Raw genomic sequence first — 26308 nt, 5'->3', positions numbered from 1 at the left:
CAGTAACTGACTGGCAGAATGTAATATGGTCTGATGAATCACGTTTTTTCCTGTATTCCAATGGTGCACATTGTCGAGAGCACCGAAAACCAAATGTTCGGGCTTTGCGGTCCTCCCAGTACTTCTTCAGACGCTCTGATCTTCGTGCCCTTTCCTCAGTTGAAAATATGCGTGTTGTTGGTTTGTTTTGTGTAAGGGTAAAGTGGAGGTTTGTATTCAATTTTATCTTATTTGTGGTGTCTTCTGTTGTAAGGCCTATTTCCTTCAGATCCTCTCTTACGTCTCTGATCCATTTACAATCCTGTTGTGTGTTGTACTAGTTGTTTCAGAAGTCTCGAATCCTGCATCCTCATGATATGTCCAAAGAATCCTAGTCTCCTCTTACGCATAGTATCTGTAATGGGTTCTAGCTCTTTGTACACGACTTTGTTAGGTATTAACCGCCACTGTCCATCTTTCTGGTATTTTTTGTTGATGTAGGTTCTTCCAATCCTCCTTTCAATTTTCTGAAGTCTGTCAGTCTTTGATTGTTTATTCAGGTGAAAAAAGTGTTTCTGCTGCATATGTAGCTTCCAGTTTTATAACTGTGTTAAAGCGTTTAATTTTTGTATTTATTGATAGACATTTCTTTTTGTAGATATCCCATGTTAATTTTTGTGCTTTAGCTAATCTATTTGTTCTTGTTTGGATTGACATTTTTCATTTAGGTTATGTGTTATTACTTCTCCAAGATATTTAAATTGAATTACTATTTTGATTTTATTACCATTTATGGTAACTTCTTTTAGTTGTGTTGGTTTTTGGGGCATAATTTCTGTTTTTCAAATGATATTTTAAGGCCAATTTTATTTGCAATGTTTTGAAGTTCTGATATCTGGATTTTTGCTTCTTTTATGTCCACTGCTAGTAATGCTAAATCGCCAGCGAAACCCAGGCAAATAGTTTTGATTTTTCGGCCAATCTTTATTTTAGGGGTACATTTCCTAAACCATTCCCTCATTACCATTTCTAGAGCACAATTAAATAATAGTGGTGAGAGCCCATCTCCCTGCTGTAGTCCAGTTTTAATTTCGAATGTGTCTGATGTTTCACCCCTAAACTTCACTTTTGATTTGGTGCATTCAATATATACATTTCTGATAATAATTAATGTTATGCTCAGTTACTATAAATTGTGGAAGGTATGTTCAAAGTTGCAGGTTATGCTCTGACCTAGACATTGCTTTTGTTGTTATTTTCAGAGTCTTGTATCTATCTTATCATGGCTGCTAGGGGGAAAGGATCTCTTTTTAAGTACTCCTCAGGGTCTATGCAAAATACCATCAAAGCAGTTAAGAAGGGCACACCATATGCCACAGCAGCTACTAGATTTGGAGTTCCATGTACAACTTTGATGAACATTTGGAAAACATGCAAGAGTGAACAAATGCATTTTAGAAGAAAATTGGGCCCACCAGGTGTTCTAAATAAAGAAGAACAACATGTGCTGAGTGACACAATAGAGAAAATGGGTAAAGCTGGTTTCCCAATAACAAAATGCTGACTTTAGTGAGCATGCAATCGATTAGTGCACGAATTAAACTGTGACAATTCTTTTATAGACAGTAAGCCTAGCAAATCCTGGTACACAGCATTCATGAAGAGACACCAAGAATTAAGTATAAGGACTCCTCAAAAGTTAACAATGTATGGAGCAAAGGCAACCAAAGAACAGCTTCAAAATTGGTTTACCTCCTTCAGTTTTTGATTAGAGCAAAGTGCAAGTCCATTCTCAACCATCCAAACAGAATTTTCAATGCTGATGAGGCATCATTCTTCTTGAACCCCAAAATCTCTAAAGTGCTTTTTCCAAAAGGCGAACAAAATATGTACAGTGTTGTGAACACAGATGGAAAGGAATGTCTAACTGTTCTCTTAAATGCAAATGCAGAGGGCAAAATTGCACCATCGATGATACTGTATGCATATGAAAGGACACCTTTGGATATTTCTGCAAGTGTCCTTGAGGATTGGGCCATTGGGAGATCAAACAATGGTTGGATGACATGCAAAACATTTTTTGAGTATGTTACAAATGTTTCGTCCTTGGTTTCTGAAGGAGAAGATTCCCCTCCCAAATTTTTTATTTATTTATTTATATTTTATTTTATAGATGAATATAAATTACACATGTCCTTGCACCTGAGCAAGTTTGTGAGTAAAACAGTCACCAAGTTTGTGGTAGGTCTGTTTCCTAATGCAATGTATCTAATACAACCTATGGATGTAGCTGTGTTTAGGACGTTGAAAAGTGTTTGGTGAGAGGAGCACAAAGAATTTCAACATAACAGGCAAGACATCATACTCAAGAAGAGACATTTTGCCCCTCTCCTCAAGGAGGTTATAATAGCTTCTGTGTCACCACAAGTAGTCATAAGTGGATTTAGGAAGTGTGGATTGTCACTATGGGGTCCAAACAAACACAGTTGACAGTTGATTTTTCAAAGATTCCTTTGAAAGGAAGGAAGAAGTCCCAGTTTTTCAGCAACCCAACAGCATGTGGCATGAATTTCAAGTAGCCATAGAAGTAATGGAAAAAAGAAATTGGCGGTAGTAAAATGGAATTCTTCATGCAGGGGAAAAAAAACCAACCCTGTGTCAACTGTATAGAAGACATTGATGAAGAGGACAGAAACTGACAGAAACTTAGTTTTACTGTGAAGGAAGTTGGTGGAAATTGTTAAAGTTCACTCACCTCCCATGATGAACAGTCCATTAATTCTTGATAAGCAAATACCAGTGTGCTCGATGCTTCAACTGTTGTCACGAATCAAGTTACTGTTCTGGCAGTTGCAAAAGAAAACACAGCACATACACCTAAAAATTAAGTATCATTCTCAGGGGTTTCTCCTTTCACAACTCAGTCAGCAACTTAAGGATCATCATAAGATTTTCAGCCTATCCCTTCAACATCAACAAATCTAAATCCAACAGAAAAATCTTTCAATCACTCCAACAAATGCAACCTTCACCTGAGGACAATAGGTATCATCATACCGATGCTACTGGTGCAGAATGTTCCACAAGCAATGTCCCTTCTCCCTTCAAACAAGCGTTATTTTACCCTAAAGAACTACCATCAACAATGTCAAGAACAAAGAAGGAAAATATTCCAGGTGTTGTGGTATCAAAAGATTGGCAGTTGTTCCAGGAAAGGAAGAAAGAGGCAAAGAATGAATCAGAAGATTGAAAGAAGAAAGATCAAGGTTCTGAGAAGAAAGTATGAAGAAAAAATGTGCTGAATTAGAAATGAAAAAAAGCCAAGAAAGGCTTAAGTTGACTGAAATTTCAGAAAATGACAGTGAATCAGAAGAACATGTTTCAATCAGTGCCTTAATGAATTTACACAAGGGAGTTTATGTGATATGCAATTATGAGGGTGAATATCATCTTGGAATTATATTGAAGTTAGATGCAAATTGGGCATATATCAATGTAATGGCCGTGGCAGGTATCAATGCATGAAAGTGGCCAAAAACTGATGATGTGTGCTGGTATGATAAGGACGATAGAAAGGAAGTGATTTCAAGCCCCAAATTGTACGCTAACAGAGGACACTATCGAGTACCAGAAATTAATAAATATCATACTTTTTAACATATCTGGTTCAATAACATAACCTTGTTTCAGTAGTGTTCCGTGTTTTCTTTATTTAAAGTTTTCTAATAAAAAGTTAACCCACAAACTGTCAATTACTGAAGCAATGCCTAAAGACAGATGTCATCTACTGGTGACTTGCCATACATATTTTTCTTGTTCGATTTTATATGTAAAACAAATCAATTATACATTTACTGGTTTACCCTGTATGAAATTCAATATGAATATATGAATCTGAAATTTCCCTTACAGTGTCATCTACAGATCCCATTAGATAGCCTGTACCAGTACTTACACAACATAAAATGCAAGCGTGTTGAGGGAAAAAAAAAAAAAAAATCAAGTGTTATATAACTGTTGGACAGTTTTTATTTGTGTATTCAATCGTATGTTTTCTTGCTTAACACATTCCCTTTTCTTGTCCTCTGCAGAAACATCCTAACGAGGTTTCTTTCTTTCTTTTTTTGCTTTACGTCGCACCTACACCTTATAAGAGGCAAAGGGCTTCTGATAAGTTCACCTGTATACACCCCAGCATCAGTGGGTAGGGTCTGACACATCCCACTCTGATGAGTCTAGTGTCCGACCTAAGACGAAACGCTGGTTAATAGATAGAGCAAATGCCTGAAAAGCCTTACATCTGATATGTTTTTGACATTACTGGATACTGGCCGCCGCACTTAAGCGACTGCAGCTATCGAGCTCTGTTAACGAGGTTTTACTAAATGAACTAATCTCTGAAATCAGTCAGTCATCTACTCTGTGCCGTATTTTGAGGTGTACCACATTCCTACTTAATTTCAGTACATAGCATTAAAATTAAGTGATCGTTTACTTCAGCCTTTATTTGTAACGAGTTGACAACTGCTGTCGGCCACGTTATTTATGCATTTATTATGGAAACAGGTTCTCTTTCATTTCGAATTGTGTTTGCAGAACACCAGTCGACGAGAATTACTAAACAACTCTGACACTATCATCGAGTTCGACTGTCAATGAGAGAGCTCGCTAGTGCACAGTGAGGAAACTATACTGAACATGATCTATCACAATCAGTACAATCGCTGGGGTGTATAAACACTGATAACGGAAATATAACGCACGCTTAATCGCTTGTAATGATGGAAGCATCAGTGACTGGGTTCTCGCAATAACCGAAGGATAGTACACAGTTTAATATAGGAATTTTGAAGGGACGGTAAATGATGTTACAAGGGAGTTCTCACTACAACAGACTTCTACTGTATCAAAGTCCTTGAAAACGAATGGATGAAATCCCAGTAGTACAGGGGTCCGTGTGGAACATGCAAGTATAAAAATAATTTAGATCTTATACTGAATGCATCTGAAATAGAAAGGTTCGTGAAACTATGCTGCATAACTTTCAGGTCACATCATTTCCTCACAAAAAATCAAAAGCTACACAAGACACAATATACTGTAATAACTATGCTCTCTGTGGGCAAAAGGGAACAACTTGAATAAGAATTACCTTTTAAAGCATAGCAACAGATGTTACCACAACTAAAATTATTCCAATGAACTCGAAGCTTAGATTTTGATATATGGCAATGGTATTTTTTTCCTGCAATGAAGTAACCTACATTGGGTGTGCTTATAAATAAAGTAAACCTATAAAAAAATTGATCATCAATTATTTAAGGTCAAACTCATTATCTTATGATCTTCAAGAAAACTTTCCAGATGAAATAAAACTGCTTTTGTACACCAGTACAATAGAAATAAAGATCTACATATCATCTACTCTTTAAGATCTATTTAAGAGACTAAAGCTGGTAAAGTTATACTGAAATTAGTTGAGCATGAGCATTGTCAAAGAAGATATCCAAATATAAAACAGTTTTGTTACTCTCTTATTTCTAAATATAACGTTACATAGTACCTTGAAGACTCAACTGGTATTTGTGTTTCAACACTTTTATAAAATCACTTCCAGATATAACTGTTCTGAGAGGGAAAATTCAGGAACAAGGAATGCTACAGAATGTAAAGCTTAATGGTGGAGAATTTAACCTCCTGGGTATCACAACAATCCACTATGTGGGTAAATACTGATCTTTCAGAATGAAAGATGTAGGTCACTATAATAAAACATTCAACCTTAAAGAAATAGATTTTGCAGTAACTGCATACACAGCTGGTGGCTTATAACCACAATTCAGTAACACTGTGGCATTAAATCATATATAGTAATAGAAAAGACTTGCTTGAATATCTTACGTGACACACACACACACACACACACACACACACACACACACACACACACACACACACACACACACACACTCTCTCTCTCTCTCTCTCTTCCACAAAAAATATGTCTCAAGAAAATCCATAGATAACCAATGAATGTACATCCTGAGATTTCAGTGGATGATGAACAAACCACCTTTGGTAAGCATAGTGATACTTAGGAAATCATCTTCAGTCAGCAGCAAACAACTTTTACTACAAGCTGCAATAGGAAAGTAAATCTGAATTTACATAAATTTACTCCTTTATCTTCATCAGTCATGAGAGCAGATAAAGGAACCATCCACTCAAACACGCTGCACCATGAATGGATGCAGAGTTCCACACTGGCCTAATCCCATCTGGATATGTTGCATATGAATTTCAACACAGTTCTGGAAATGTTGCTGGTTTTGAGGATTCAGACGAGAACGGATTTCTTCCATTGATTCTTGTAGCACCTTAAGCTCATAAGCATTGCGATCTGCTTCAGACAAACTCTGCAAAAGAAACGCAGGAAAATTCAACACATTTAAATCTTAAAACAATCAATTCACAAGCTCTTGAATAAGAAGCTAAGCGAAAATAATATGTTGCTTTTGTTGTCACTTTAGTACGATAGGATGGGACATCCTGGTCAACAGCCAAAATAATTATGTATGAATATTTTTTATATGCTTATTACTGAGGTGTTTTTAGAGATGTGGAACAGTAATTAATTGATGCTCATATAACTGGTACTAAGGGACTTGAATAATGTGCTATTCCAGAATTTCTAGAGTTAGGAAAAGCCTGCGATAATGCCTCTTTTTGGATAGCTGCTGGAAGTTACCATGGTGTCAACTTAATCGTCTGATCTTCCTTTGATGTGCATTTCAATGTGATTCTACATGCATGGCTACGGAGAGAAGTAGATAAGAAAAAAAATTAGTATAAGAGCTTAGGCTTTCACAATAGACATAATGATGATGATAAAAAGTTTCCTGTGATTATTGTTTTAAGAGGAAGTACAACTGGGCAATGATCTTCTACTAACACTTATCAGAAGGGAAAATGGAAGAGGTCCAACAAATCAAAGAATGAAGGTATCAGCAAATGAGAGGGAAGGGCCATGAAGGGTGTGAAAATGAAAGAATCCCAAGGACTCACAAACCTAATACCTTTGGGGTCAGAAAAGAACAAGAGTTGACCAAGAGAGGTGGGATAGGAAAGATGAAAGTGAGGATCCTGACACAAGTACATAATTGGAAGCAATGCCAGAGAGAGCTGGGGGACTTCTGGACTTATGGTTGCCAACACAAGCTCCCAAGATGAAAGCACCTTTTACGACAGGCAGGGGATACCGTGGATGCATTCTACCATCCCCATCCACGGGGGGGAAGTTCACATACCGTGGTCCAATAGACTTTGAAGCTCCCAACATTTGGATATACAAGCATGGAACAGCAAAGTGGAAAAACAATTAGATGACAAAAACTCATCACTATGGCAGATTGACCAGCGTTGACTCCCTTGGTAGAGCAAAATTCCCAACTGCTGGTCCTGCAGTCTAGGGGGTAGCAAACCTGCCTCTTATCCAGCGATCATCATCATTATCGTCGTCATCATCTGCAGTTTCCAACTGTTGGCCAGGTCTGCTTGGAACATCAGCCTCTACATCTCTTGTCCTCCCACCACTTCTCCCTCTTCACTCCTGCCCAGTCCTCTCTTCTTCTCCGTATACACTCTTCCACTATTTGTATCCACCTGTCTCTGGGTCTTCCTCTTGATTGTTTTCCTTTTATCTCCTTTTCTTGCATCCTCCTGGGTATCCTTTCCTATGTCATTCTCTCACAAGTGACTAGGCACAGAATCATAACTGACACTGATTTTAACATACGCCAAAGAGGAACAAATTTTACTGTAAAATTGACGGATAAACTGTGGTCACGCTTTCCACACGATATAAATACTACACAAAAGACAGGCATTTTGTTGTTGTTGGGGAAACCCTGAAAGTACTGAAACCTTCAATTGTTGACATTGCACGTGACCTTGGTGTTGTTTCTCACAATACAGACTTACTGGTAACCCAGAGAAAAAATATTACTTACACCAAACAGCAAAATACTTGAATACAATAGAGTTTTGGCTTGAGGTAGATGAAAGTAAAGAAATTCCTACCAAGAACTTGTATTCTTGGCATTTCCTTTATTTTCTTTCTTCTCGAATCTATTTTTATCCTAAATACAATGTTCTTCATTATGAATGTGTTCAATAAATCATGACAGGCATCGAAATTGCAGAAACTTAATTCTTTACTTTAGATACCAAAAATATTTTTATGTCAACAGACTTGCTTTGTGACTTTATATTGACATCAATATAGCTGGAAAACAATTCTTCAACTTCTGACACAACTTGAAACACAAACTCATTTACAAACCATAAGGTGCTCTTTTTGAAATATTAAATTCAAGTTAATCTCTCATAAGGTAAGCCAGAGGGCTCTGAACTACCTAAACTCTTTAAAGATTCCTCACAGTGCCTGGAATTCTCCATAATGCTCTTAATTAGATGATTATGTTTAAAGGGGCCTAATAGCTAATGATACGAGGTGCAACAAAAGGAAATGATAATTAAAACTTCAAAACGTATCCACTGACTAGAAACTAAAACGAATGATGATGAAAAAATGACAACGAATCCAATACAATTGGTGCTTCCAATTCACAGTGCCTTATTTTTTGGGAAGATGCTTGTTGTTCAAAGAGGTCCAAAATCCAGGTCACTGGCCCCTCATAATGTGATAGTACTAATCAATTGTAAAGCAGAACCATGATGTTTCTGCTATAGTAGTACTAATTACAGGTAATGAAGAATCATGGTGTTCCTTGCATGGTGGTACTAATCACAGATAATGTAGACCCAGGGAATGTCACACACAACAGAACTACTCACAGGCAACACAGACCCATGGTGTTCCTCACATAAGGTACTACTCACAAGCAAAGCAGACCCACGAGGTTCCTCACGTAATGGTACAATTCACAAGCAACACCGACCCCTGGGGCCTATTCCACAAAAGTATGGTCTTGTACATTACAAGTTACTAGTGTGGGTTCTTGTAATGTATAGAGTTGTACATTTCTGTTCCACAAAAGACTGATAGTCTCTTGTATATTACTAGTGAATTGTTACAAGTTTTACAAGTGACAACATATCAAAAAACATACGTCATAGCATGAATCAGCTGTTTATCTTCATATTCCATTCGTTGAATTAGGTTATGCTTGCCTCATTAATCTTAATATCGTATTTTAAGTTATGTAGCAATGATTCAAAGAACTCTAATATTTCTGTGAATTTCTCAATGCTACAATGTTATTTTTCAGTTAATTTCTTTGATGATAGAAAATTACTCCTTTATTATCACCCATTCTGTTCTTCCGCGATCCTCGCATATGTTCCACGATAGTCTGACATACCCACCTTGGTCTGTCATTTGGAATCAGATGCCGCTAATAACGACATTCGGCCGCCAAACTTAATTGTTACAAAATTGCACACTCTGCATGAATTGTTAAAATGGTGTCAAGAAAGGAAGTTATTCATTTTGAGGGAAATAGAAAGATATTCATTTCGGTGCATTCAGCGAGAGTCTGAAAAAACAAGACAAAATAAAGGGTTGGATGGAAATATTTGATTTGGAAAAGCTCATGGAGCTTCTGAGGGGAAAAGTTGGATTAATGATTGGAATTATTTGGAATTAATGATTCCAGGAATGTCCTTCTTGGAACATGTTTGTTCAGTATTTTCAGGTCAACGAACAATTTGAGGAAATGTTATATCATTTATTACAGCTACCACAGAATGAATTGACCTACAGACCGAAGATTTTGCCATCCCATGCATATGTGCAATACCATGGTACTGACCACCATTTCCTAGCCGAGGCAGTGTTGTTAGTAGGCCTAACTGTTGTTTAGCAGAGAGAGATTTATTTCTGTTCGTAGGATGTTTCATAAGTATATTTAAATAGCACTAGTACATTTATATATTATTGTCCTTTCACTGGTAGAGAATACAGTTGAACCTGCTTTATACGTACCTCAGTTCTGCGTAATTTGTATTTGTACGTAATTTCCTTTAGGTCCCGGCAAAATGTAATTTAAAAGCGTGTTAATTAAACCTTACTTATACGTAATCCGTTTATGCGTAATTCGCTGTTATACGTATCAAGTGTCAGTGAAATATAACTTAGTTTTGCATAATTGTAATGAGCACGTGCTTTTTTAAAATAAACTACTGTATTTGCGAAGTTGCCTCTTTGTCGGCGTAGGCGGAAGTAGAGCGGTCGGGTTTCGGTGCTGTAACAGAACACAAAGAGTTTCGCCGAGTGACATTGTTGACCCTTACTTACTGGCGGCTTAACAAAGGCCAACTGAGCGAGTCCTCTTCGCTCTCTATCTCGCTCCTCCTCTACCTTCGTCGTTTTTTGACCTTCATAATGCCGCCAAAGATTAAGATACATTACAAACAAAGTGAGCAGTTTCGGTGTGGAGAAAAAAGAAAATACAGTAAAGTTGTTTGAATATGAGAATTTATTTCGTAGGGACAACGGAGAAGTGAAATGTCCATAGTGCTGGTATCTGGTATTTACTGTTGAGAAGTCGTTTTATAATTCAGTTGCTTTTGATTAGCCATGGAGAACAGAAAAAGGAAAAGTTATACCCTAGATGAAAAAGTAAAATGTATACGAGAAGTGGACGCTAATCCACACCAAACAATAACTGAAATTGCTTCAGACTCAAGGATTGCTTATACCACGCAAGGTACATAGATTTGGAGAAAGCAGTTTTCACGTTGTTCCAGCAAAAGCGGGCTGCAGCTCTAGCAATTAGTGGTGACATGCTGAAGGCAAAGGCGATAGATTTAGCTAAAATGATGAGTATCACTGCCGATTTCAAGGCTTCATCAGGATGGTTGCAAGGATTTGAAGATTGTCATGGAATCACAGGGAGAACAATTTGCGGTGACTCAAAAGCTGTGGATGATGTCACGGTGCAACACTAGAAAGAAGAGGTTCTGCCGGGTATCGTAAGTGATTGTCAACCCTCCAAAAAACTACAATTGTTATGAGACCGGCCTATTCTACAATCTCCTTCCTAATAAAACAATAGCTGAAAAAGGTCACTCTTGCCATGGAGGGAAGAATAGTAAAATTAGTGTAACAGTACTTCTCACCACCAATGCAGATGGATCTGACAAACTTCCTCCACTTGTGATAGGAAAATTGAAGAAACCGAGGTGTTATAAGGGTGCAAAAACAAAACCTACTGAATATCAATCCAACAGAAATTCTTAGATGTTACGCTTCTAATGGAGTAGTTGTTGAAAAAGCTGGACATTAAAATGAAAAAGAAACAGAAGAAGAACCTTCTTCTTATGGATCGATGTGCAGTACATCCACCTCAAATCGTTCTGGAGAATGTCCGAGTTGAATTTTTTTCCTTTTAACTGTACCATTGTTCTACAACCGCTTGATTTGGGTATCATTGCAAATTACAAAGTGCATTACAGCAAAATGCTGGTTCAGCATTTATAACACTGAGTGATGCAGGAAATGAACCTCTCTCCATTAATTTGCTACAAGGCATGGTGTCATTCTCCACAACCAGCAACTGTTTCCACAAAGCTGGTGTCTTACTAGAAGAGGCTGCCTCTAATGATGATTATGGGGACGAAGTTTTGTCTGGCAATGAGCAATGCTACCGAAGGGTGTAGAATTTGAAATTTTTGTGTATTTCAATAATAATCTGGCTGTATGTGGAGAACAACCGGATGAAGATATTATTGCTTACATATGCCAACAACGCGGTGGTGACGGACCAGCTACAAGCAATAGTGACAGTGATTGAGATGGAGATAGCGATTTGAATCTTGAAACACCTGAACTGAGTAAAGTGTTATGTGCAATCGATGCGTGTAGCCGTTACATCAGTGCGAAAAGTTGTAGTGAAAATGCTTTGAATTCATTACTAAGTTTGCAAAAGGAGGTTTATACTCTTAATGCAAGAAAAGTGAAACAAGCCAAACTATTTGATTTCTTTACGGCTGGACCAAGTTCAAAATAATATGTTCTGTCTTAATGTATTTATTATTATGCAAGGATCTACACATGTAGGTCTATTCAATTGGATTTTCAGTAAATATGTAATGTATTGTGTAAGTCTGATTTCTAAGTAATTCTGAGTTACAAGTAGTTTTTTTCTCTTCCCCTTGATATACGTATAAGTCAGGTTTAACTGTACTTACCAATTCACTAGTAAGTTACAAGTACTAGTACTTTTGTGGAACATACCTATAAAAATTCACTGGTAATTTTTAAGTATGGAGTAGTAAAGTACAACTGTAGAAAATTCTTTTGTGGAACAGAAACTCTGGTATTTGTACTAGTTACTAGAGAATTTACTTGTAATGTACAAGACCATACTTTTGTGGAATAGGCCCCTGGTGTTCCTTACAAAGAGGTGCTAATCATGGGCGCCAGCTAGATCCGTGGTGTTCCTCATACAGAGGTACTCATCACAGGCTACGTATACTCGTGGTGTTGCTCACATAGTATGTAGACCCATGGTGGTTTTTTTTTTTGCGATTGGCTTTACGTCGCACCGATACAGATAGGTCTTATGGTGACGAAGGGATAGGAAAGGCCTAGGATTGGGAAGAAAGCGGCCGTGGCCTTAATTAAGGTACAGCCCCAGCATTTGTCCAGTGTGAAAATGGGAAACTATGGAAAACCATCTTCAGAGCTGCTGACACGACCAACTCGCCTGGTCTACGGTGTATCACACATTATGGTACTACCCACAGGCAACAGGTGTTCCTCATGTAGCGGTACTAGTCACAAGTAACATAGACTCACGGTGTTCCTAATATAGTGGTACTAATCACATGTAACGCAGACCTATGGTGTTCCTCACATAATGGCACCACTCATAGGTAACACAGATCCATGGTATTCCTCACATGGTGGTACTAAACACAGGAGCTGCTCAGAACCGCGGTGTTCTTCACATAGTGGTGCTAATCATAGGCAAAGTAGATCCATGGTGTCCTCATATAGTGGTACTAATCACAGGCAATGCCCAGACCCATGGTGTTTCTCACCTAATGCAGAGGTGCCAACATTTGAAGCGGATTATCAGTAATCGCCCCCCCCCCCCCCAGAAAAATTTAGAGTCAAGTCCAAAGCGCGCTCCTTCCTTCTCGATAATGACACCCCTTTTTCCCTTCCCTCTAGCAATCTATTCGAAAGAATATCATATTACACAATAACATTTGCACACAACCTGTTAATTCTGTAAAAAAATATTCCTTGTTCCTTGTTTCTCACGCAGCAGCTCCTTTTCACTGTAGTTTTTCTTGAAGCATCCTTCCCACTGTGATGACATTTTTGTCTTCTCAACCACAAGCAATTCCAGTGCAGATGTGCTTAATGTAGGCCTCACTTCTTTCTCAATCTTTCTGTCAACTGTCAGTACACTTAACATAGCAAATGCAACATTACTGAAGGGTTTATAGTGGAAAAGATCAGCTCCTGAGCTCCCTCATTCACAATGAATTTTACAACGCTTACGGGTAGGAAAAGGAACTTACGATCGAATAAGTATCGTTGCCAACTCACAAACAATCAAACGGGGACCATTTAGGAGAAAGGCTCGAAAGGATTGAACATTTTTCCTTATTTTCTTTCTTTCCGCAGAAAATGATTTTTTCGTGATAATGTCAGCTTCTCCGTAATAATTTCCCCTTTGACTGTAATCCCGTAATCTTGAGGGGAAATCCGTAATAATTACGGACAATCCGTAATAGTTGGCACCTCTGCTAATGGTACTAATTGCAGGTAACGTAGACCCATGGTATTCCTCACAAAGTGGTATTAAGCACGGGTACTGTAAACCCATAGTGATCCACCCACGATGATGCTAATCACAGGTGATCTCATGTTTCAAAATCCATCATCTCTTGGTCGCTCCTTTTAGTTGCCTCTATGACGGACAGGGGATACCGTGGGTGTATTCTTTGCCTGCGTCCCCCACTCACATGGGGTTCTTAATTTGATAACCCAACAAATAATACATACAATTCTTTTTACTGGGGATCAAGCTTGGGCTCGCTTTCCTGAAATGTTGAGGTATTTAACTTGCACTTTCTGCTGACACTAATTGTTTAGTACAATACCTTCATGATAAGCCCTATATCTGGCCTGTTGGTACAGCCGAACGCACAACAAACTGGCATTTTCACCTACTCTGTGTCTGACTCGTTGGCTGAATGGTCAGCCTTCGGTTCAGAGGGTCCTGGGTTCGATTCCCGGCTGGGTCGGGGATTTTAACCTTAATTGGTTAATTCCAGTGGCCTGGGGGCTGGGTATTTGTGCTGTCCCCAACATCCCTGCCAACTCATACACCACACATAACATTATCCTCCACCACAAGAACACGCAGTTACCTACAAATGGCAGATGCCACCCACCCTCATCGGAGGGTCTGCCTTACAAGGGCTGCACTCAGCTAGAAATAGCCACACAAAATTATTATTATTATTATTATTATTATTATTATTACCTACTCTGTGAACTACCACCATTAAGACGATGTGTTTACAATACAGCGCTAGGGAGGAATATGGTGAATCGAGCACAACTCCTAAAGCGGCCAATCAGAAATCGAACCAATTTAACCGCACTGTATCAATATACTCACTGTAGAAAAGGGCTAAGTACGCTCCTTACGTCACATTTCACTGAGAACAATAATACGCTGTGGGTTCTTGGTGAACCAGGTGGGTCAGAAAGTAGTAGGTCTCCCACTCAATATGAATGAGTGAATAGCATAGACGTATGTACAAGGGGGATAAAGTTGATAAGAGGCCTGTTTTACCCCAGATGGTTAGCAGAAACATTTGAGCCTGAGTCTTCAACTTATGGTGGGTGAGAAAGATCTGTGCCCTTCTGCCCATAATTTATTGAATGTAATATTTTTAGTGCCGGCCCCGTGGTGTAGGGGTAGCATGCCTGCCTCTTACCCAGAGGCCCCGGGTTCGATTCCCGGCCAGGTCAGGGATTTTTACCTGGACCTGAGGGCTGGTTCGAGGTCCACTCAGCCTACGTGATTAGAATTGAGGAGCTATCTGACGGTGAGATGGCGGCCCCGGTCTAGAAAGCCAAGAATAACGGCCGAGAGGAATCGTCGTACTGACCATACGACACCTCGTAATCTGCAGGCCTTCGGGCTGAGCAGCGGTCGCTTGGTAGGCCAAGGCCCTTCAAGGGCTGTAGTGCCATGGGGTTTGGTTTGGTTTGGTTTTTTAATATTTTTAGTATACATTTATGGCTATCTTGGCCTGGGAGAATGCATAGAAGTTTCAGAAAATAAAAGGCAATGTAATATTTGTTCTCAAATGTATAAGTTCTAAAAGCACAGATGGATCATGTGTATTTAACCCTTTTAAGATTCACAGGAGATATTAAGGCACTCAAGAACTGATTGCCTCTCACAAGGCCAACCCCTCATCCAACGTCGTGGGAGGTGGGCAACGGCATGAAGTAGGGGATTGCCTGTAGGGGTGATGTACAGTGGGGACTGTGTGTGCCCCATAGCTGCTACAGTAGCTGTGAAGGCCCTAGAGGAACCCTGAAAAGTGACGGCTAACGGAGCTATGGTGAAGACCTCAATGGCAGCAACGGCGGAGAAGGAGTCCTTTGGTACGGTGAAGCTGGCGAAGGAGGCAACCCTTCTTCTTGGAGATAAACAAAGAAGAAACCACTGCCTTGCTGTAAAGAGGGATCTTTAAAGGGTAAGGCCCGGTTGAATCAACACAATCATGTTAGTACTTAACAAGGTGTTAAATCATTTTAACATACAGTTTAAGAAAATTTGCTTTTCATCAATAAGTGTTAACGTTAACATATGTTAAACTGCGTATTAAAGTTAACATCAGGCATTTCCCATGTTAAATGGCTAACATTAGCATTTAGCAACCTGTTCCAAAATGGCTGCTGTGAATCTCCCTTTAGATGTGGACTTGCTTTATTTAGATCTTTTACACAATAATCCTGATCGAAGAAGAGTTCAGTGACATAATGACTTTGAAAATTTGACAGATGCAGAATTTCTTCATAGATACAGGTTATTGAAAATAGTCGTTGCTAAGGTTGTTGACGAAATTTGAGTGAGGTTGGAATATCCTACGAAGAGAAACCTCTTTCTCCAATGTTGCAGGTACTGATAACATTACGATTTTTTGCTACTGGTTTTTTTTTTTTTTTTTTTTTGTCGGAGACAATGCTGGAATTTCTAAAGCCACTGTTAATGGAGTCGTTTGTCGAGTGTCTGCAGCAATAGCATCCATGAGGAGGAGGTATGTAAAATTTGCTTCGGTAGAAGAGCGTCAGCAAATTATTCGCGACTTCTATGAAATAAGCCGTTTTCCTGGTGTTCTACGTGCAATAGATTGCACACATGTAAGAATCCAATCACCTGGAGGCAACAGGGCTGAAATATATCATAATCGGAAGGGATATTTCCTTGTTAATGTTCAGGTGATTAGTGATGCTAACCTCCAAATCAGGGATATAGTTGCTAGGTGGCCTGGTTCTGTACACGACAGTACAATATTTAATAACTCTCATATCAGAGCACAGTTTGAAGTGGGGACAATTAACGAAGTGATTCTGTTAGACGATAGTAGATACCTGCTAAAAAAGTATCTGTTAACCCCATTGAAACCCTTGTGGACTTTCTCCCATGCCTCGTCCTTTTCTTTTATCATCAAGCCATCCGTGCGCTTGCACTCAATAACTTCTATATATTTACTAACCAATTCAATTAACAACTCTTTTTTGAAGGAGGGAAAATTAGAACTACGACTCTGTTTCACTTCACGCGCCATATTTAACAGCTGTACTCAAACAAAAGCGCAACGGAGTGTGCTGTAAAACAGCATGTTCATACCACTGCCTCCTTGATTCGCACCAGTTCGCAATGTTGGGAGAGTTAACAGTCGACTAGTTAACATTTCACAAGAAAAGTTTGATGAAACACAAGAAACGTACCAAGATGTTATATTTTTAACTCCGTATTAACTAAATACTTGTTAGTATACGTTTAACATGTTGATGAAACCGGGCCTAAGGGAGATAACCCCTACAGAAAAATCCTGCGGTCTAGAGCAGACACGAGGCAGCCCCACCATTGGACTTAGGGTGTTGTGGGCTAATAACTCGCACATCTGAATTAAACTCATTACAGAAACCATACAAAATTTATGCTGGCTGGATTTCATGGAGACAACTTTTGCAATGAAATACAGGACACGAATCAGATTCTGGAATGTGAAAACTATGCATGAAACTGGCAGACTGAGAGAAGTAATGGGAGAAATGAAAAGGTATAAAAGGGAGATACTTGGGTTGAGTGAAACAAGATGGACAGGCTATGGAGAGGTGAGGACGGAAGAGGGTGGTGTCTTCATTTACTCTGGAAGAAAAGAAAATGATCAGCATTCAAGTGGAGTGGGTGTCTTACAAAGAAAGCAGCAAAAAATAGCATAATGGAATGGACCCCTGTATTACATAGGATAATTACTGTACGAATAAGAATCAAAGTTAGACCTGTGACCATAGTACAGTGTTACGTGCCAACAGAGGTAGCAGAAGAGGAAGAAAAGAAGGAGTTTTATGATAGGCTGACATCAACACTGGCAGGGATAAAGAAGAAGGATATTGTGGTATTGATGGCAGATCTAAATGCAAAAATCGGTAGTGAAAATGAAGGAAGAGAAACCATCATGGGTAGACACGGAATAGGAGAAGAAAATAATAATGGCCAGAGATTCACAGACCTATGTAGTAATTTTGGATTGGTTATAGGTGGATCATTGTTTCCACATAAGAACTGCCACAAGATATCATGGGTGTCCTCTGATCTCCGGACAGAAAACCAAACTGATCACTTGGCAATAAGTAAAAGATGGAGACCATTCACTCCTGGATGTGAGGAATAAAGGTGGAGCAGATGTAGGGAGCGACCATCACCTTATGATTGCTGATATTAGATGGCAACACCAGTAAAACAGGCAGCAGTACGAATGAAATGTTTCTACTCCGGGAAATTTGGGAAACTGGAGGTGCAAAATGAATTTAAGATACATTTGAAGAACAGGTTTGAAGCCCTCGCCGAACAACCAGATGAAGAGGTAAATATCTACTAATTGGAACACAATTAAGGAACTCTTTCATGACACATGTGAAGAGATAGTGGGCTACAGAGAACCAGCGAGGAAAGAATGGATATCGGACGACACTTGGGAATCAATCCAAAAGCGGAGAGAGTGAAAGGCACTCGTCAACTCCAGTAGAACAAGAAACCAGAATGCAGTAGCAATGGAAAAATGCAGGGAGCCCAACAAGGAGGTTAAAAAGAAAGTGAGGCCAGTTAAACAAGTGTTTACAGACCAACGTGCAACACAAGCAGAAGCAAGAGTCCGCAACAGGAAAGAAGTATATGCCATTATGAGAAAGCTTTCTAGGAGGAATTTTTCAGGGGAGAAACCAGTCAGAGATGCAAACATAGTAGCCTTGACATCTGAGACACAACAATTGCAAAGATGGAAACATCACATCATGGAAGTACTCAATAATCTTGGTGAGGAATCAAGAACTGAAGAAGTTGAAACCATTTTGGAGGATCCAGACATCTCGGTAAAACCACCAACACAACAAGAGATTGCACAAGCAGTGAAACAAATGAAGAGTGGCAAAGCACCAGGTGTAGATAACATTATCCCAGAAGCCCTAAAGGCAGATCCAGATTTAACAGTGGAAATCATGGAGCCACTTCTAACACTAACATGGAACAAAGAACATCTTCCTGAGGAATGGAAGAAGGGTGTCCTCATCAAGATACCGAAGAAGGGTGCCTTCCAGATTGCAATAACTGGAGGGGAATAATGTTGCTCTCATATGGGGGAAGTGATGTCAAGAGTCATACTGAATAGAATAAGCATAGCCGTTGACACTACGTCAAGAACAGGCAGGTTTCAGAGAAGGTTGGTCTACTGTGGATCAGATTAACACACTAAGGCTAACCATTGAACAATTTACTGAGTATCAGACATCTCTGTATATACTTTTCATTAATTCTGAAAAGGCCTTTGATTCTTTCAAACGCAAGAAAATGTGGAAGGCTATGGAAAAGTTTGGAATTCCACAAAAGATAGTCCGTCTTACACAGGCAATGTATGATGGATATACTTGTCAAGTAGAACATAAAGGGAAGCTGTCTGAACCTTTTGCTGTAAAATCTGGAGTAAGACAAGAATGTCTACTGTCGCCAATCTTATTTATCATGACAATGGATTGTATGCGGAGAGAGGCAACGAATAGAAAGCGTAGCATTCAATGGGGATTTAATAACCGATTGGAAGAACTGGAATATGTGGATGATCTCTGTCTTCTTGAAGAATGTTTTCGGGACATGGAAGTCAAACTAAATGACTTAAAAATAGAAGCTAAAGAAGTAGGCTTTAATAACAAAAAGACTAAGGAAATGCGCATGAATCATAGTAACAATTCTAGCTTGACTCTAGATGGAATGGATATAGGAGGGTAGAGGAATTTTGCTATTTAGGAAGCATGGTAAGCAAGGATGGAGGTGCTTTTAGAGATGTAGCGAGTCGTATTAACAAAGCCAAAGGAGATTTTTTTTTTTGCTACGGGCTTTACGTCGCTCTGACACAGATAGGTCTTATGGCGACGATGGAATAGGAAAGGCCTAGGAGTTGGAAGGAAGCGGCCGTGGCCTTAATTAAGGTACAGCCCCAGCATTTGCCTGGTGTGAAAATGGGAAACCACGGAAAACCATCTTCAGGGCTGCCGATAGCGGGATTCGAACCTACTATCTCCCGGATGCAAGCTCACAGCCGCGCGCCTTAACGCACACGGCCAACTCGCCCGGTCAAAGGAGATTTTGCACAGTTACAACCAATATGAAGATCTCCTCACATTCGTATAAAAACGAAGCTAAGGATATTCAACTCAAATGTTAAATCTGTGTTACTGTATGGAAGATGGAAGTGAGACCCGGAAAGTGACCAAAGACATTACCACAAGGTTACAGACTTTTATAAATCGATGTTTGAGGTACATTTTGAGAATATGGTGGCCACAGACCATCTCAAACAAAGAACTTTGGGAGGCCACAAGTCAAAGTCCCATACAGGAACAGATAATGAGAAGAAAATGGAGATGGATTGGGCACACCCTGGGAAGACCACAAGAAAATATCACAAGGCAGGCATTGAGCTGGAATCCACAAGGCAGTCACAGGCAAGGCAGACCGAGGATTACCTGGAAGAGAACCATAGACAAGGAGATTGCTGGAGTTAACAAGACATGGAGGGAGGTGAAAGTATTGGCGGCAGATAGAACAAACTGGAGACATTTCATCAAGGCCCTATGTTCCACCTGAAATTAAAGGAAATAAGTCAAGTCAAGAACTGGTTATTTGCTCTTCTAATTTGCAGCCTGAGTTTTTAGCTTACTTCTGTTCTTCTTCTACCCCCCCCCCCCCCTCTTTCTTTGTGTGTGAAGAAAACATGTTAAGTGAATGTATTGTAATATGGGTTAGATAGAAGATAGGGAATGTTTCAAGAAAAAATAAAAAGCCTACAAATTGGACAGTGTGAAACTGCTTGGCATATGTTTCCAGAACAAACCCATTTCATCCAGATTGAGCACTTGTAGCAAATATCCATGCTCCTCAATCATTGCTTGTGATTGTGTAGGAAAATTTTCAGCGCAACAACATCTGCTGCTGCAGACTCCCCTGTTAGCTTAAAGGTTATGGAATCCATGTCATTCCTTGAAACGTTCAACACAACCAGCAATTGCAGCAAAAGATTGCACTTCAGGGTCTGGATAGGAAGCTTTCAGTTCTTTAAACAGAGCTTTTGCTTTGGGCTGAATAACAAAACTGGACATTAGGATAGAACATTTAGTTTGATATTCAATCCATTGGGCCAACATTCTTTCCATTTTCTTCACAATTGGCTCCCTTATTTGTGTTATCTTGGTGACGTCATCCTGGTCGCACTTTTGCAGCTTTAATTTTTTCTGCTCGACTTCTTATGGTTCTCAGGGTTGATTCTGAGATTCCTGTAGCTCTGACAATGTCCACAGTGCGCTTATTGCATTCATATCGCTTTGTAACTTCCAGCTTTTCTTTAAGTGTTATTACTTTCCTTTGCCTTTTGCTTTTGAATGAATTTTGATCACCTTTTCTTTTCTCCATAATGTTTTTAGAAACAATAAAACACAGCTTGCTAACTCAACACTCTCTTTAATTCAGACCACATGCCACCAGTCAACACTAAGACACCCAACACAGCTACTCAGCGCTCTCTTTGAAACTGACTACACACTGCCTTGCAGCACTCAGTCATGACATCACCCACAAGGTGATTGTGAACTGGTAACCTAATTTTGATATTTTTTTTCATATTCAATATAATTATGCATATTTTAAAAATCGTGTTATAGCAGAAACACGTAAATTGAGATTGTGTATAATGAGGAATGATTGTACATTTTAATTTTTAAATGGTGTCAAAAGTCCCTTTAGGTAAAAACAAATGATCATAAATAAGCTTTTCAATACATGACAGCTTGTAAGATCACATCAACAACTGTACTCTAACATCCCTCTTTGATAATACATCCCTCATTCATGGCCATCCATCACATCACAGCATGCACAGCTACTAGGTAACATCATGTCACACATTTTGTATCACTAATTTAGTGATGCAAATTTTCAGATGACCCCAGCAATAAAACATATTTATGTCAAAACAAGAGAACACGTAACTCAGAAGAAATAACAACACTCAATTTTTATTTAATAGAAAATGATATTCTGTATATTTTTAAAGAGTTTCTAAAATGGGTTTTGTTTTATTTCATTACTTTTTCCAACAAGCAGTTATGTTAATATTGACAAAGAAGATACAATATACACTACTCTGAAAGCAAAAAATTCTAAAATGATGCTGCGCATACAGCGTACCTCATATAAACCCAGACGAAACGCAGTTGCAGTATGGGAGGCACGCGCATAGTTCCTGACCTTGCAATCATGAGTCACCAGTCTGAATCTCTGATGCAGCTATCATTGCAACACCGTATTTTCATATGTAAAAGTTCTAGTTTCACCTTAATGGCCGTTTAAACAGTCAAAACTCTTGCTATCGGTGTGCAGAAAATCCTATTAGTGTTTATGAAGTCCCTCATTATGACAGGAAGATTGGTGTTTGGTGTGCTGTTAATGCAAGACAAATAACTGGACCTATTTTTTATGGGATGAGAGTAAACGCAGAGAGGTACAAAGACGATATTTTGACGTCGTTCTTCCATAAGTTAATGCAAACGATTCCAACAGAGGTGCTCTTACGGCCCCGGCTAGTCCCAGCAGCAGCCCCGGCACTGTGCTGTAGCACCGGTGAGCTGGTGAGGGAAGGAGGGGAAGTGGCAAAGGCAGAACCACAGGTTGTCAAGTCAGCGCGCAGTTGACGAAAACAATATTATTTATGACAATTCTATGAACACATAAACACACAATTTATTCTTCACATACATTGTGTTCGCCTTAATGTACATTTAGCGTTTAAGTCGATTGTTGACATCGATTTGCGGCAACTAATTTACCAATATTGGGTACAATCGATTTGGCAGTAGAAATTCTAAGTACAGCCTCTAAGACAGCATCAGTCAGAGAAGTCTTAGTTCTACATATATTTAAATTCAGAATTGAAAACATCTGTTCCGCAAGCGTAAGTAAATTAGACTTAAATTTTAAGGCAAGTGCATGAAGCCTGGGAAATTCTTGTGGATGAACACCTTTGTGAAAGGAAATTAAATCACTGCTGTAGTGATAGTACCTGTCTTTTAGGATTGCATCGCAATGTAGTTTTATCAGCTCTGTTTGGAAATACGATGGTGATTTTTCAGGATGCGCTGAAAATGGGGTCATAAATATTTGAAGTTAAGGTGCCATTTCATTCATTTCTTTGAATCGGGCATCGAGTTCATCGTGCAAAGTCAGTAACGATGTCTGATTGTCTCCAAGATTTTTGTAAATATACAAACGCAAAGATTTTAATGAAGGAAAATTTCAAAATTTCCGACTTCAAGCTGACTTTTCAATAATAAACTCTGCATTTTGAAAGCCTTAATTCGATCACACATGGTGCTAATCAATTTGTTTCTCCCTTGCAATGAAATATTTAAAACATTCATATAAGACGTTATGTCCGCCAAGAAAGCAAGGTCAGCTACCCATTGTTTATTCTGCAAAGTTAGTTGTGGAGAACCTTTCATCTCCATGAACAGAGCAATTTCTTCAATTATTGCAAAGAAGGTTGCTAGAACGTTCGCGCAACTTAACCAGTGCACAATACAATAAAAGGGAATGTTGCTATATTCTGCCTCGAGATCTTTTAAAAATTCTTTGAACTGCTGATGGTTCAAACCTTGCTTTCTGCAGAAACTTATACATTTTGACACAGTATCCATAACAGATTTAAAGTTGCAAAAGTTTTTTGCACATAACTGTTCGTGATGAAAAACACAATGTTCCGATAATATTGAAGGTATCCCAGCACCGTACAACTTCGTTTTGAAGCGGCCTCCAAAACCTTGCCTAACCGACGATATCACTGGTGTTCCGTCAGTAGCGACACTACAGTACACAGATTTTCGAGCGATAAGCCCATGTAGTTCATTGCGTCTTCAACATTTACAAATATATCTGCACCGGTGGTAGTATCTTTGAGGGAAATGATGTCCAGTAGTTCCTCAGTTATAGTGAAATCTTTTACGAGTCCCCTGACGAAAACAGATAGCTGTGCCGTGTCATTTTTGCCAGTAGTCTCATCGAGAGCAATCGAGTACTTCTGGAAAGTCCCGCATATGGTCCGCAATTGCTCTTTCCGTTCAGCACCAAGTTCCTGTACACGGTGAGATATGGTTTATTTTGACAAGCTTATTGCCTCAAAGTGGGCCACAGCACGTGGACACAATACCTCTGAGCATTCTATTAAACATTCTTTAACAAATTCACCGCCAGTAAAGAGTTGACCACTTTTTGCAATTTTCAGAGCTACAATATAACTTGCTCGAACTGCACCTTCTGGAGTCTTGGGTTCAAGGATCTGTGGGACAGGAAGGTAAAATAATTATCTTTGTGTTTTCTTAGCAGCACATCGAAATCTAATTTTAAACAATTCTTAGTAATACATACCCAAGAACGAAAACAAATTCCCTAAATTACACGTAAAACAATTCCTAATGATTAAGTTATTACTTATCTCTGAAGAACTTGGTAAGTCCGATTTTAACTTAGCAATTCGTTCGGTTCTTGCTGCGCCAACAATGTCATCATAGTTTGAAGCTTGTTTATTATGATAGTGTCGTCGAACGGTTGAAGACTTTACGCTTAAAATGACATGGCAAATTAAAACATTGAGCTTTCCCTTTGGTATTGACAACAAAATATGATTCCACCCATGAAGGATTAAACGACATTTTTAATGAAAGAGAAACCAACTGCTGTGCTGTCTGTTCTATTATCAAATAGATTCTACTGAGAATGACACACACAGAGAGAGAATGAGAATGAATGTACTGTCTCTTACGCACACATGCACTGACATGCACTGACCACTGCTTGAGTGCTTGAGTTGGAAAGGCCTGAGTTAACGGAAGAAGAAAAATTGCATGGGTGGTTTCAACAAGATTCAGCCCTGCTTTTACAGCAGAAGATTCCCTTCTGACAATCTCGGAAGTGTTTGCAGACAGAGTGATCAGTGATGGTCTATTTCCCCCTCATTCTCCAGATCTAACAGTGTGTGATTTTTTACTTGTGGGGTAAACTGAAAGAAAAAATGTATCGAACAAATCCTCACAAAACATTACGAATGAAATAAAAAACATTACAGTGGCAGAACTCACTCGCATCAGCCAGATACAATGCCTGTATAACCCAGGAAGGACAACACTTCCAGCATCTTGAATAAGGTAAGATTTTATATAAGATTGTATACACGCTAAACACAGAGTGGCAGCGCACGACGTAAGTTTGGCTGAGGCAGCTGCCGTAGTGCAGAGTACAAACACTGTGCGTTCGGTCTGAGTTTATATGAGAGACCCTGTATGTTACTACAGATTAAATTGGGAGATAGGATTGCTTTTAAGGAAACTAACCTTTACTTGTAGCATCAATGCTGTAAGCTGAGTGATCAGGTTCAACATTTGGTTGTTCTTTACCATACACTTCCCTGAACTAGTATTAAAACGCTCTACCATATCTCTGGCTTCTTGTTGGCTGCGTTCTCGCAGATGTGCAGGCTCCAACATTGCAGCCAAACTAGGTTCAGGTGCTATCTATAAAATATAAACCAAACTACTAACTTAGTCTAAACAGTTCAGACAATTATGAATAATGTAAGCATCTTTAAGCATAAAACAAAACATCCTGCTCATTTTCAGCTCCACTAACCTCTTGGCAATAACTCTGAACTGCTGACAAGTATTCTTGTAAATCTTTATTCAATCGTTCCAATTCAATAATGGTACTTGCATAACGACGCTGGAAGTCTTCTGGGATGTAAGTACCATACGACTTTCTCTTCTCTGCTTCTGCATTCATGTCTCTTAGACGATTGATCTTCAATTTTTTAGCATTTAGTATTTTGGAAAGGCGAACCTAAAACAAAATATGTTATAACAGACAAAGGGATACAATTAAATACATTTTCAATGGACAGTTACTTCTTTCAGCATATTCCTTGGATGCCTCTGCAAATAAACTAAGCACCACCAGAAACCTGTATTTTCAACTAGCACCATGGCGTCTTCTGCAAATGCACTGCTTACATTGAAATTAAACATCAAATGCAATAAAATTATTGCCTCATAGGTCTCTTTCTCTGCTGCCCCCTTTGTGGCTGTGACCATTATTCTTCTAGGTCACCTATCTTCTTCCATTTGTCGAACATGACCCAGGGGGGGGGGAACAACCAACACAAATCAACCTTGTAGTTTTACGTAACTTGATGTGATGATAGAGGCATCTAGACTTAGATAGTATAGACATATGAAGAGAATGACCGAGGAAAGGATACCCACGAGGATGTACAAAATGGAGATAACAGGAAAATGACCAAGAGGAAGACCAGGGAGGAGGGGAGGACTGGGCAGGAGTGAAGAGGGAGAAGTGATAGAAGTGGTAGTAAGTCAAGAGGAAATGGAGAGGCTTATGTTCCAAGCAGACCTGGCTAGCAGCTGGAAACTGCATATGGTAATGACGAC

The 26308-nt window shown here is 39.2% G+C and overlaps 1 protein-coding gene across 2 annotated transcripts in view; it reads right to left on the bottom strand.

Annotated features, from left to right (window-relative positions):
• Positions 1–5968: 5968 nt before the first annotated feature.
• Positions 5969–26308, bottom strand: part of LOC136875237 (protein lin-9 homolog) — a 172498-nt gene continuing 152158 nt past the window's right edge. For both annotated transcript variants that reach the window (XM_067148871.2, XM_067148872.2), the window contains exons 7-9: positions 25497–25703; positions 25202–25381; positions 5969–6395 (exon numbers count right to left, since the gene is read on the bottom strand). In XM_067148871.2, coding sequence (XP_067004972.2) covers positions 6204–6395; positions 25202–25381; positions 25497–25703 — 579 coding nt within the window. In that variant the 3' untranslated portion in view covers positions 5969–6203. The remainder of the gene's footprint in view (positions 6396–25201; positions 25382–25496; positions 25704–26308) is intronic.

This window comes from Anabrus simplex, chromosome 1 (assembly GCF_040414725.1).
Source record: "Anabrus simplex isolate iqAnaSimp1 chromosome 1, ASM4041472v1, whole genome shotgun sequence".
NCBI classification, from domain to species: Eukaryota; Metazoa; Arthropoda; class Insecta; order Orthoptera; family Tettigoniidae; genus Anabrus; species Anabrus simplex.
The sequence above is the reverse complement of the archived record's forward strand: the minus strand, read 5'-3'. Positions and strand labels throughout refer to the sequence as shown.